Genomic DNA, 13,946 nt, shown 5'->3' with positions numbered 1-13,946 from the left:
TACTTGTGCACACTTGTCTCGCCAGTTTTTCGATTCATATCAAACAGGTTGTTGCGAACAACCCCAGCTTGCAGATATGCCATTGAAAACGCCTAAAACTTATAATTAATTAAATGAATAACTATAAGAAAACTGATAATAACTGAAGGAGCAGCTTCACTACATACAATCAGGAAAACGCAGGACGGAGGGATGGAAGGCCTTTAAGACAACAATGGCTTTTTACCTCCTGTGAGACACGGGACATTAAAAGAGAAGTCAACCATTAGAAAGCTTAAACTGATTATTGAAAAAAAAATTCACTACCCAAATTCAGGACATACTGAATCCACAGCAACAGCCCTGTCGAGTGGAGAGGGAGAACACAGGAAGGGAAATTTGGGAAATCCGGTCAACTTTATTCTACATTAAGGCGAAGATGCATCAAGCTGGCAAAATGACCTGCCAATTCACTGCCTTAAGGAGTCATAACGCCAAGTCAGGCAGTCAGGAAACTTGCCACAGACACCAACATCAGCCTCTCCAAAAGAAAAGATTTTGGCAAAAGATCCACCCCCAGCTGATCACGACACACAAAACCCACTGTGGTGACCCATCTAAAAGACTCGCAAACCAGGGAGATGAGCCTGACTTTAAGCAAAAAGAAGCCGAAGTCTTCTGTCAGATGATCCGAGTAGAAGACCGATGCCCAAAGATCCAGCGCCAATCTAAAAGGCTCCCCGAGATGCTTACATGCAGAAACAGGAATTTTTTTTTTTAAACTGTTCCCCATCAGTGAAACTAAAGAGCACGACATGGCTCATCACGGGCTCTCTGCTCTGAACACAAGCATGTTCCTGAACCATGTCCAACATTTATGGGGAATCCCAAGAGGCTGATGGGTCTCTGGAAGACTCATGATTTAGAACCTGCCTGAGGAGATGATTTTACACACATCCAATTATGAAGTTTTACTTTCAACAACACAAGCGATTTTATTTTGATACCACTTAATCTCATGCGACAAATATCTGTTATTTCTTAATAATGATGTTTTTAATTACGTGACGTGCCTGAAACGTTGTTGGGTAAAATATTTTTCCTGCCTATCTGAGGTTTAATCAATGCACATATGCATTCTCTTCGTACGAAATACAAACTTTAACTGGAAATGAAATACCTCTTTAATTAAAGCATGAAGCTGCAAAGACAAGCAATAAAAGATTCAGTTGATCTATACTGAACAGAGAGCTAATGAAAAACATGATTAGGAAGCATACAGGATTGAAGTAAGGAAAATCACTGTTTAAAGTAATGCGAAATTAGCTAAATGTAGAAAGAAGGACCTGTAATAATTAAAACAGAATATTGCTTCAGAATAGCTGCTGAGCATTTTACACCTATAAGGTGAAGTAGACTTTCGTTTGTTCAGACAAAAGAAGCCTGAAATTAGGCCAACAACCTTCAGCGTACTTGTTAATCGAGGAAAGAGAATTAAAACCTCAACAAAAACTTCAGATTTTCAGAAATTCATGTAGCATACTCCAAATGACTTTTTTCAACAATTGAACAATTTAACCTACTAATGAGAAAGACGATGAATACTGTGCTGCTCTTAGCTCACATAGGAGTATTTGAGCTAAAAAAGCAGCACAACAGGCGATGTACATGCGTTGTCTCTGGATTCTTAAAACGAGGGCATTTTGAAATAAGAGCACAAGAAAATATTGTCTCCGACCTTTGAAGAATCAGCGGAAGAAAGATAAAGAACTGGCTCTTGAGGCCATAACGACGAAATTTCATGTAACAAACGTATGTAGCAAAAACAGTATTCTCGACAATTGGTGGCCCATCTGCCTTTCAGGCAATGACTGTACATTTATAGCTTTTATAGTCTCAAAGTGAACTATTCCACGTTCAAAGCGTTATATGAAACAACATTCTGACTTCGGAAAGGTAGGACGTAGTTTGATTGTATTTGCAATATGCCTGATTTTCTGGATTATTCTGGTTTTATTCCAGAAGACAATCTAATTATTGCTTTAACATTTCTAAGGCCTTCAGTACAGCAGAGGATTATATTATGTTGAAAAGCCTTACTATTTGACTTCAGGAATGTTTTCTTCTAGGTCTGAGTGAGTTTATAGAAATGTCAATTGTTCCTTTCTAGTACAGAACGAATGTAACGTCTCAAAAGATTTAATGTTAGTCATGTTATTCAGCAGGGTTACCATATATGCCTCGCAAGGTGCTATATCAAAAAAATACAAGACAGATTTCAAATTACCTTTTTACTGACCCTGCCATTAGCAACATGCATTAAGAAAAAAGCTAAAGATAAGTAGTCACTAGGGTTTCTATAAATAAATAGAGAGCTGCTGTTCTCTAAAAATAATACACACAATTAGATTAAGTATGCAAAATGGACATAAAATGTGAATTGTTCAAAAGTTATTAACAACAAAGACCACAGATAAATAGTTTTGTTAAGCTTTCCCCTTCTTAATATCAATGCACACTCAAGACTTCATTTAAAGCTTCAAAGACAATTTTCTTAAGTTGGAGAACTCCAGCAGAAAAAGCTGACTGGTTATCTAAAATAATTTATGCTACATTACTTCCCATGATCCCAAATGAAATTTACAATCCAGTTTATAGTACAGCTTAATTTAGTGGGAGAAAATAAGACCTCATACGGGTGGTAAAATGTGTTTTAATGAATCATACCAAATTTTACAAAAAGTTTCAGAAATGACCTTTTTCAACACTAAATTTCACTCCTGTCCCTGTTTTTAGAAACCGAGGTACTTTAAAAGTTTGGACAATTATGCCAACACAGCCAACTTAAACCAAAACTTAAGTCCAACAGCTTACTACAAATGACAAAACTAGCTCTTGAAGGTAACGTAGTAGACCCAAGTAACCTCTGGCAAAGTGACATGTCTTGAATTTATAATTGGCAACTGGATTAACATTTTAATTTAATCCAGGCCAATGACATTAGAGCCCCTGTCAAAGATTCATAAACAGGGCCGAATTTATCTCTTATCTATAAACACAAACTCTCCCCTCATAAATATTTTAATTGAAACAATGAGGATATTCGTTACCAAAATAAGTCATGTTTTTCCCCCCAGATGTTTTGATAAGGACATACTGTTGGTCAGGTTCGGGGTTTTCGTGGCCAGCTGTTTACACAGGGTACCAGTCAGGATTAGCTTTGATCACATACCCAGCAGTGCACAGCTGCAAGGCCAAAATGTTATCAAAGCTGCGCCTACCCTTTCACCTCTTAGAACCAGATGATGCTATTGGACAAAATCAGTTCACAATAAACACAACAATAACGTGATCAGATTTCTTTTTCAAAAGCACACAGTTCCAAACCCGTGTCACAGCTCACCGTTACAATTGAGAATCTTAACAAAAAAAAGTCAACAAATACCTTTCCAGCAATAAAAGAAGATGTATATCTTAGAAGATAATCCGCTCTTCTGTTAAATATAACATCTGTTTTGTAACTGTTTTGGCATATAAATATTTTTCAATAACTAACTTATTAAAATGATACATGGTGGAGTATTTATTCAAACAAATGTTTGTTGATTTAATATAAGAATCTGTTTTAAAAACTGATAAACTAATTCAATATGAAGTCAAGAAGCAATAAATAAAAGTTTCATCTCTGCGTCTTGATCTTGGTTCTTTTACTTATATGATCTGGAGCAACATTTACATCTGATTTAATAAAAAAAAATATAAAAAAAGGCAGCTAAAAAGCTATTTAATAACCAGAGTTTAATAGCTGTATAAACTGAGAAGTACCAACAGCCTGATTCTATTTGCATAACAACAGATGCAGACAATGTGTATGGATGATTTTCTTCTTTTTAAAAAAAATCTGGAAGGGAACAACATTGGAAGGGAATTGCCTGATGAACCCTCTCTGAAAAAAAAAACTCGGTTGTAATAGATGTTGGAAATTCTCCCAGAGGCATTTCATAATGTTCGCCCATGACATTGGCCTATAAAGTCACAGATCACAAACTGAAAAAGCAAACTACCAGAGTCACAAGTTACCGCCTCTGATAACCACTGAGAACAGTCTGAACATTTAACATGTCCTGGGTAGGTACTGTCTCACACGTTCATGTTCCTTACTTCATGAAGCTTCTCTTTGCCTAAACATTCACATATAAACATTAATAATAATTAAAGTAATAAAAAAAGTGCTCACTAAAGTTGTTACAGTCATTAGGTGACAGTCTTTAAATAAAACAGGAGTCACTTTGAAACAAACTTGCGAGTCATGGAAAACAGAAAGCAGCTCTCATTTAATTTAACCTTTAGTTTGTTTATGTCATAAAAGACTGGAACTGTGGAACTAATGGGAACTTCACATCACGTACTGTACATAAGCGTTACGACCCGCGCTGCATACTTCAACGGCTAAATGATTTAGATGCGATACTTTTTTTTCCCCACGAGTTATCTTAGAAGGTTTCTGTTAAAATAAGCGAGGGGAAAAAAAAACCCGGAACAGAAAACTTGCATTCCTAAACATCCGTACTTCTTTTATTGCAACATGCGCCGTTAATTTCCTTAATTCAGAGAGTTAATAAAATAAAACAGCACTTTTTTAACAAAAAAGAGAAAGTGGAGGAGGGCAGTAGTGGTCTATTATCCTGCGACTGAAATTCAAAGGAAGGACACGCCGCTTTCTCCGGGTACAGGAGTGCTGGGATGGGGGGGGCCTCTCTCACAACGGCCAAGGACCAAGGCAGGCCTCTCTCGACGGGAGCAGGGCTGGAGAGCACCGGCCTGAGGCCCGACACCCCCAAAAAACGGCTCACGTCGACGCGCCCGGCTCCCCTTACCAGCCCGGTACGTGCCAGCTCCCCGGCCTCGGCTCCGGGCGCAGGAATGGGGAACCCGGCATTCCTCGTTTCACAGAGGAACACAAAAAGCAGGTTTGGGACGAAAAGGAGCGGCTCGGGCGGGGGATAGAAAAAGTTTGCGCTGGGGCACAAAGGGGAAGAAAAAAAAGAAAGAACGGCTTTGGTAGAAATCAGGAGCTGTTTCCTTGCGGCCGGCAAAAGGTTCCTTGTCAAGTGTTTATACTGCGCTACCTTCTGTGCAGTAGTGCTCCAGAGCGCCTCTAGACACACTCACAGAGGGGGTCAAGCAGTGAGAGGCGGCCGGGCCTGAGGCTGGCCCTCGATCCCGTTAAAAGCGACAGCGGCGCAGGGCCCGCGGATCTACCGTATAAACCGTGCGCAGAAGATTCCTGCAGCAAATGCAACGTAAATCACCTCGGCTTGAGGAAGGAAAAGAAAAAGGCAGTGGGTTCGCGCAGTCACAAGTCACTGTACCTGCTTGCATTGGCTGGGGATTACACCCAAGATCCCCGTGAGGCGCAGACGAGACCCGACGCAGCTCATGAAGACAATAAAAATAAATGTATTTATTTAAATAGTAGTCCATGAGCCCCCCCCCTCGCGAGGTGCTTTTGCTGGTGACCCCTGCTATGCTTTCTAAAACTTTGCCCTTGTTGTTGCATTTTGTTTTTGAAGTTTTATGAATAGCAGCTAACACATAAAAGCAAAAGGACTTCAATCCTCGTGTCCTCTTTCTCCAGACACTCTCATATTCCCCCCCTTCATCTGTGGTCATTTAAAGAGCACACAGTGAGTTTGCATAGTCTGTCATCAGGGATCTATATGTGCCAGCCCCAAAACAGAAGAGAGAGAAGCTAAATCTGTCAAATATAAAAATAACTGGCATATCATCACAGGGTGCTGGTCAGCATGTTCACAGACAACACTACACAAAACAGCCATGTCTTAAATGTTACAGGATATTACTACTGTCTTAACACAGGAGTACACTGCATGGGAGTTAGGCTTCAGAAACAGACCTGTAACTAGTGTGGTTAAGCAAAAAAAGAAAAGAGTCAGTAACTGAAAATTCCCTTTCTGGGACCGGGCTGCACTTGAGAAGATAAGGCAGTGCGTTTATATAGGATCTTCATCGTACAGGTGTGTTACAGAGGGAGCGCGCACCACTGAGGCTGCACAGTGACTCTTCTGCCCCAGCTGCTTCTCTGCACCAGCCAGATTAAGAGGCAGCTCTAGGAAGACCACAACGAGCAGCCCAGCGCCTTCCACCTTTAAGACCAGAGCTCAGCAGAGGTAGCAATAAGTAGCCAACTGGCTTCGAAAGGTGAATACCTAAAACACGTAAACTGCATCACATACAACAAATGTTGTATATAAAAAATGAAAACTGCACGCATATATATATATATTACCCAGCATGAAAGCATTCAGCAGTGAAGAAATGTAAAAAAAAAGAACAAACCAGCCCCATGTGTCTTGTGCTTTTGTAAATATTTTAGGTTTTAAAACAATTTATTCCAAAGCCGAATCCAACTTTTTAGCCACCCAGCCACGGTAACGCAATGTTAGCATGACATATTTACATTACACTGATTTAGAAACTGGTGGCTTTCGAAAATCCAACTTAATCCGAACTCCCCGGCTCAGGCTCCGGGGGCTTTGGGAAGCAAAGCTTTCAGAGAACTATGCAGAGAAAACTCGGCATTTGGCAGTTTCGGACTGCGATGGTCAGGAGCCAAGAAAAATGGGGACACTGCCTCCTTTTAAAGGGAACTTGTCTTGACTTTTTTAGCAAGCTTGGCAGCCAGCCTAGAAAGACAAGTCATAGTTTATTCGACAAAAGAGATTTTTTCCAGACATCGGTAGCATACAATGAACTTTAAAAAGTATTTAAAAAAAAAAACACAAGATTTGCATTGCTTTTAGTTCACCTTCATTAACTACTTTATAGTCTCGTAAATCTGTTCCATTCAGAATCTTGGCAGGTGGGAGTATTTTCTGTTTCTTGTTCTCAGGTAACGCAAAAAAAACCCCTGACAACATTCTATTCTGCGTTTGTGAAGGAGAACAATCTTTGGGAAAAAAAAACCTTGCAGAGATTCTATAATGTGCGGTCTTATGTAATTCCCAGCAATTTAAGGATGCATTGCAACAGTGATGGATTCTGGTGGATGGTAGGTGGGGAAAAAGGCACAGGGGGAAGACCTTCATTTTCCAAAATGAATGTCATCGCTTTTCACGATGTCTCATAAAACAAAAACACAGTGGGGGGGGGGGGGGGGGAGGAGGGTTGTAGCTCGCAAGTCAAAGGGATTCCCCCTACAGGGGCTCATCATTAAAAGCCAACGGCCCTGCCTGTCCATGACAGAAAAGCAAGCTATCATACACCGCGGACTCCCAAACAAAACAGCCTTTGTGCTCTGCGTCCAGAAGCATTCCTAGTAATTAAAACTTCCTTGAGATGAATAAACACGAATATGCATCTATCTCTTTGTCGAGCGTGCATGCATTAAAGTCAAGTTATGTTGGATCAAAAAGCAAACTCCTTGCAAAAAAAAACCAAACAGTTGCAAAATACAGAGTGAAAGCAACGCTGCAATGCAGGTGTTCACGCAACAACAAAACACAACAACAACAACACAACAGGAAACCCTGTCTGCAAAGCCTCCGTTCCCAGTTGCCAGCAGCAGGGAGAAGTCAGGGCAAGCCTTCAGGAAAAGGTCCCAGTCACTTTGTTCTCCATCTGGATACGAACTCTGGATGAACCCAGCAAAGCACCAGGGAGTGAAACACTCCGCATAACTCTTTCACTCCTCCGAAAACCTCGCTGAACAACAAAAAAAGCCGAAGAAAGCCACAGGCCAAAAGGCTCCCTGCTCTCCTGAGACAGTGCTCGATTCACACTGAGTTACGGGCAGGGGGGGTTCTTCAATAAAACTGCATGCCAGTACAGCATCTTTAAACAAAACTGTTAGCAGTGGGCTGGGTTCCAGCCTTCACTTCACAGCACTGAAGTCTCAATAAATTCAGCTCTGGGGCTAATTAGGAGGGAAATACAGGGCCGCTTCTTAAAAACAGCACCTAGGCTCCCTTTTGCCCCAAATTTTGGTGAGACTTGACCAACCGCACAACCAGCGCTTTCATTGCAGGCCCCGAGACAGCTGCGGTTGTCTCAGTAAATATGATCCCAGAGCATTTCTTTGTATGATGCTCTGCGAAAAAAATTAAGAAAAAAATGAGGCCAAAAGACCGTCTATATCGGTCTGTAGAGCGCAACATCTCGGTTGTATCAATTTCAAAAGTGTCAACATAAAATTATTTAGAAATACGACTTACATATTCCTCACAATGTCAGCATGTCTGCTCTTAGTGTCATTATACCAGCTACTTGTGCCTTCATAACACACAAATGGAGGAAAAACAGATGTAAATGAAACACACTGAGCAGAATCCACAGCCTACATGTACAGTAAACATTTTCATATTGTACACGGTAATTTGGGCCCACACATTTCATCATCTTCAGCTCTGAAAGTCTTACACTTTGCATTTAATAACGTAATTTAATAAAACTTTGAATAAAGCATTAGGTCCCCTCTGGCGTACATGGAACCAAACAAAAAGCTCAGCTAAACGGGGGAAATAAAAAATAAAAAGAAGCTGCGCGCACACACAATCCAGGGAGCTGATCCTTAAGCCTCTGTCAAGCTGAGGGAAGGCAGCTGAGACTCCAAGGTAAATTTCACACGTTCTGTTTCCCGGCAATGCAGGTGAACAAATGTCACCAAATCCCCTCTCCCCACAGCGCTCGCCGAACAGCCAACCCCAAAACAAATGGCACCAAATCCTTCAAAAATATTAATCAGCCACTGAGCACCCACACCAATAAAGGAGTACATCACTCATGAAGGGCGCGTGGGGTTGGGATTTGGGAATTCCACAGATCGTTAAACAATAAATGCCAAAGTTGTGAAAAGGGAAACCGACAGCGGCTCTCTCCAGCCATCCGAGACTTTTATCAATCGTCAAAGGTCGTTTAAACTCTTGCAAAAAAGGGCGACAGGTACTGCTTCTTTTTTTTTACAAAGCTCATTAGACTGCGTAATCAGCAGCTGCAAAAAAAAACTACCATTGATTTTCACTTAAACAGTGGATGAACATGGTCTTATAATAGAGTATACCCACAGAGCACGTGAAATAAAAATATTACCCACGCAAATACACGGAGGGCCTCGTACAAAGTGAAAGCTTTGAATTCTCACCATCATGGAAAACGGAAGATTATGCCTCTTGATTCTCTTGGATGTAGTGAGGGGCTGAAGGCCCTTGTCTGTTGTGTCAGCTGCAAACCTCACTACCACGCTAATGGATCGTGACACCTCGGTGCCCTGTTTTAATCTGGAGCTGCCAAGCAAATGCTATACCCCGCTGTATTGCTTATATACTGTATTTAAAGATCTGGTGTTTTTTCGCTCGCTTATTGTTTATAATGCTGTAGTCCCCACAGAGCGAAATACCACTCATTTTTTTCCATTCACGTCAAGCTCTTAAAATGGTATTTTTGCACGGATTTTGCACGAGTTCTGTCCTATTTACTAAAAAACAAAAACAAATCCAGCCTGTAATATTAAAGAAAAATCTGCTCTCTGTCTCTGTGAATAGTAAACACAGTCACAGGCCTTTTAAAAAAATAATTCCAAGTAGCAGGGCGCACCTAAATCTAACCTAAACTCTCGCCACGTCGACCTTCCAAACTTATCGAGTGGACATTCAAGATCTTTCTGGGATGGGGAAAAAAGTCAACAAAGCCTCCACATGCATCGCCATACTGTAAACACCGGACAATGCGCACAGCCGCAGCAGTTACTGTCCAAAACGTCAAAGAAAGCCTTTTGTTCGCTTGCTTTTTACCTGTTTTCTCCTTGATCTCGCACAAGACGTTGAAAAGTGCGGGTTTCATCCTGTGGCAGTTCAGCGCGTGCTTCCTGCAACGAGAACAGAGGGAGGCTCACGCGAGTCCGCGAGCCCACGGGACACGCTCGTCCGTAGGGTCCGTCCGGAAGACACGGACGGCTTGATCATAATATATATATATTAATATGTCACATTGTTGATGGAAGACGTTTCAAAAACGGTTTACACAGCAACAACAAATACACCGGAATATGCACGGAATATTTCACAAAGCACATTAACTGGTAATAATAATAATAATAATAAAAAAATAATAATAATAAAGCTGACTATTATTGTTATTTTGTTTCACTCAATTTAAGGTACTTTTGCACAGATACTATATAACTAAACTAGATTCTTCAAACATAATCCATTTTTATTAATACTCATCCTTTTTACAGAAAAACTGACTTCTCCACAGACAACAACTGGACGCACCGATTGAAGGCCATTCAACAGCTAACGCAAATCCACACTAACCATTTTATTTTTATTTGCTTTTTATTACATTAAAAAAATATTTTTTTAATTTACCTTTGAAAACACAGCTTAAAAGCACGGGCATTATTTTTCAGTTTAAAAGCTAAAGAAATGTATTTCTTTATTCTAATAATTGTTATTAAAATAATATTAGTAAAAAAACTGAAAGAATACAGTTATGTTTATTTTGATTTGTAATTTAAAATGATTTTACGCCCCTCATAACCTTTCATGCGTTAGGGAAATAATATTTATCCTTATTATTATTCACTTAACTGTGGCATTTACCTTTTTAACCTTTAGTTTCACAATGTTTTACTGTTGCATATTTTTAATAATTTATATTTATAGGGCAGCTTTAAATAACCATGGCTCAACCCGAGTGTTTACAGAAAGCATTTCTGCGTGTAACAGAGTCGCTAAACACTTCGCTACAATTTATGTTTCCATGAGTGTGTGTTGATAGCATATTTTTACTGTCCGCTACAGACTGTTTCTATAAACAATACAGAGGGATTAAACACGTGTACGAGTTTCCGTTTCCACTCTCTTCCTACATTAAAAACCTACTGTGCCGTGCTCTGTTTTTGTTGCTGTTTTTCATTCTTCAAGTGTTTTTTGTCCTAAATGAAGCACAGAAGTTGCGATTGCGTTATTTATTCCGTATCTGCACGGGTAGTCCATCTGCGATCTGTGGCATAGGTTACGTATTTTTTTGAAGTGCAGGAAAAGCACGATTACTTTTGCAGATCGTTAGTAAAGGGACTGCTTTCGAGACATTTTTACATATCGTTTTAGCTTATGTCCGTCCCCACCGCACTGCAAAACCCCCCAACGTGTTACAGACGCACGTTTCTGCGTCTGCATTTATGCCCGACGCAGTAAGAAATTATAAACTGTTAAAGGGATTTAGACTTGTAATCTCCCTAAACACCCCCCCGCACAAACCAGGGCAATGCGGCGCCTTGCTGATTTATACTTAAGGAAAATAAAATACGAAAACGGAATGACAGCTATCAATTCCGTGATGGACTGCTCGCTGCTGTCCCGCTACAGCCGCACAAAACACGACAGACAGCTAGGTGTTCTGGAAAAGTTTAAATTTTAACTACACGACAATCGGGATTGAAAAACCCCCCCGTCGCTGAAAGCGCAGTCGGGTATCTTTTTCGTGCGCTGCTGGGGGGTGTACGGTACAGTAATTGCAAGTGTTTTAGGATCCATGATTTAGCTGTAATTGTCCCTGTTGGGCATCCTAGGGGAAATGTCAGTTTTCCTGCATCTTTTATTATTTTTTTGTAACGCGTCCCCGGATACGCACGCTGGAGGTAAAGGCGAGCACGGTACCTGGCCTGCGCCTCGTCCAGACTTTGGTCTGTGATGGTCATGATTTGCTGTAAAATGTCACCAATGTCCTGTTTCCTTCCTCCCTCCCCGTCCGCGCCTCCCGATCCGTCCTGCATGTGCTGGGACAGGCCGGGGTGCCCCGCCATCCCTACTCCGGCGTGAGAGTGCATCAGCCGCGGCTGATCGTCCATCTCCAGCCAGTCCTCGCCTCTCCGCCGCGCTTGGGCTCCAGGCAACACGCACTTATCCCGAAAGGCAGGAGGAGAAGCCTTTACAAATTCCTCCGGATCTCCCTCTCTCTCTCAATCTCTCTCTCTCTTTCTGGGAGAAAAGCAGAATACGCAAGCCCCTATCTCCCTCTCTCTCTCTCTCTTCCTCTCTCTATCTTTCTCCCCAGCTGGTCTGAGTGAAATCTGATCTGAATTGCAGGTTTTAGCCACTCCTGCTCTGCTCTGCTCTCTCACCCCCCCCCCACCACCACCAACACCAACACCTCCCCCCCCCCCTACAAAAAAAAAGAAAGGTTCAACTTTAACTTTAAAAAAAACCCTGCGTGCCGATTCCTGATTAATACCGGCTCCCGGGAAAAAAAAGCGCAAACTTTTTTTTTTCTGGTTTTCTTATCCTCCAAGAGCCGCCGTTCGCAGTTGCGATGCAAAAAAAAAAACAACGGAAAACCCGATCCCCTCCAACCACCACCACCACCACCACCCCCTTTTCCGCGACCAGGCTCAGAGCCGCCGTGCGTTTCTGCTCGCCTTTGCTTTTGTTTCGCTCCGGACTGGCAACTGGCACATAGCAGGAGTATGGAGCCCCGGCCCCGCCCTCCCCGCAGCCTCATTGGCCAAGGAGAAGGCATGGGCCCCGCCCTCCCCGCACCCCCCCACCCCCCCGACGGGAGACGTCAGGCCGGAGGCAGGCAAGGTGGGGAACAGGAGCGCAAGGACGGGGTGGCGACGATCCGAGAGGTGCTGGACCTGAACCTGGAAATGAAGCGCAGCCCCCGGACGCCAGAGGCCGGCCCTTTTCGCACCTGTGGCCCTCTTCTTAGCAATCCCACCCCCCCCCACCCCCAGCCCGTCCGCCCCCCAGCCCATATTCACCACACAAAAGCGCTCTCTCGTTTTTAGTTTTATGGTTCCCGGCCAAGGAGTTCACAAGGAGCGATGCTTCAGTCCCCGATTTCTTTTAAATGTGCACATGAAACAAACATGAAAGAAAAAAAAAGCTCCCCATTGTTTCATTTTTATTTTTTTTTTAAGTTATATTTTATTACACAGCGGTGGCACAATTCCACTCCCAGGTACAGGAGAATGGGGGGCCCTTCACCGGGGCCCCCCGGGGTCTCTGTGATTCGTGCTCCGCCGTCGGGAGGCCTCACTGAAAGGATTTGTTCTTTAAAAAACAGCTCCCTCAGGATCCGCTCCTATCAGTCTGCTCCTCAGTGCTCCTGTCTGTAACCGTCCTCCTCTCCTTCCTCCAGATCCCGTCTCCATGCTCAGGTCTCCTCTCTCCTCGGCCTCTCACGCTGCCCCCGCGGCGGAGCCAGTCTCCCGGGGGCATCAGAGCTGCAGCACCTGCAGACACCCCTGCTCTGCCCTCACCCGCTGGAGCTGCAGCAGCCCGCGTCGCTTCACCGAGCCCCGGACACGTCACTATGCCGGCCGTCAAGCCTCTGTTAAATAACTGTTTTGCATCGGTGGATAAGTAGATAAGTAAATTAATAAGTAAATTAGATGTCAGATAAGTAAATTAACGAGGGCGGAAAAACGAGCAACTTTCTGGTGCAGTGCTTTTTGTGATGTACTGTAGACTTTGCTTGAATAGGGCGCCTGACAAAAAACAGGGGGTACCCAATACTATTCCATCAAGTGAACCCCCCCGTATTAAGCCAGTCCTTGTAATGGGGGTCTCTCTGCAAGAAAGTGTAAATGGGTGGAGTAGCAAAATGAGCAAACTGCCGTTATGAAGTAACTATAATACAACAGGAAGAGAGTCTAATGATAAGGAGCACAGGTAAGAACAAAGTGTATTTAAAAATGACAACACATGCACTTTATACAAAGGGTTGTGGGAGTATAGAACAAGCTGCCCAGGCATGTTGTTGAAGCTGATACCCCGCCTTCCTTCAGAAAATGGCTGGATGAGATCTGGGGATCAATTAACTCCTGACTGGGCTACCAAAATGGCCTTGTCTCATCCTCAAACCTTATTCTCGTCATTGTAGTGGTTATGATAACCAACCACAAGCAACAGAGAGCGAGAGTGGCTTATAGCTCATGATTC

At 42.7% G+C, this 13,946-nt stretch overlaps 1 protein-coding gene across 4 annotated transcripts in view; it reads right to left on the bottom strand.

The window, feature by feature from the left end:
- The window catches only part of pbx1b (pre-B-cell leukemia homeobox 1b), a 79,518-nt gene extending 67,080 nt beyond the window's left edge, over nucleotides 1–12,438 (bottom strand). For all 4 annotated transcript variants that reach the window (XM_088926737.1, XM_088926739.1, XM_088926738.1 and 1 more), the window contains exons 1-2: nucleotides 11,661–12,438; nucleotides 9,789–9,862 (exon numbers count right to left, since the gene is read on the bottom strand). In XM_088926737.1, the coding sequence (XP_088782863.1) occupies nucleotides 9,789–9,862; nucleotides 11,661–11,851 (265 nt within the window). In that variant the 5' untranslated portion in view covers nucleotides 11,852–12,438. The remainder of the gene's footprint in view (nucleotides 1–9,788; nucleotides 9,863–11,660) is intronic.
- Between the last annotated feature and the right edge of the window lie 1,508 nt (nucleotides 12,439–13,946).

Source organism: Atractosteus spatula, chromosome 11, assembly GCF_055471065.1.
Source record: "Atractosteus spatula isolate fAtrSpa1 chromosome 11, fAtrSpa1.hap1, whole genome shotgun sequence".
Classification (NCBI taxonomy): Eukaryota; Metazoa; Chordata; class Actinopteri; order Semionotiformes; family Lepisosteidae; genus Atractosteus; species Atractosteus spatula.
The sequence above is the reverse complement of the archived record's forward strand: the minus strand, read 5'-3'. Positions and strand labels throughout refer to the sequence as shown.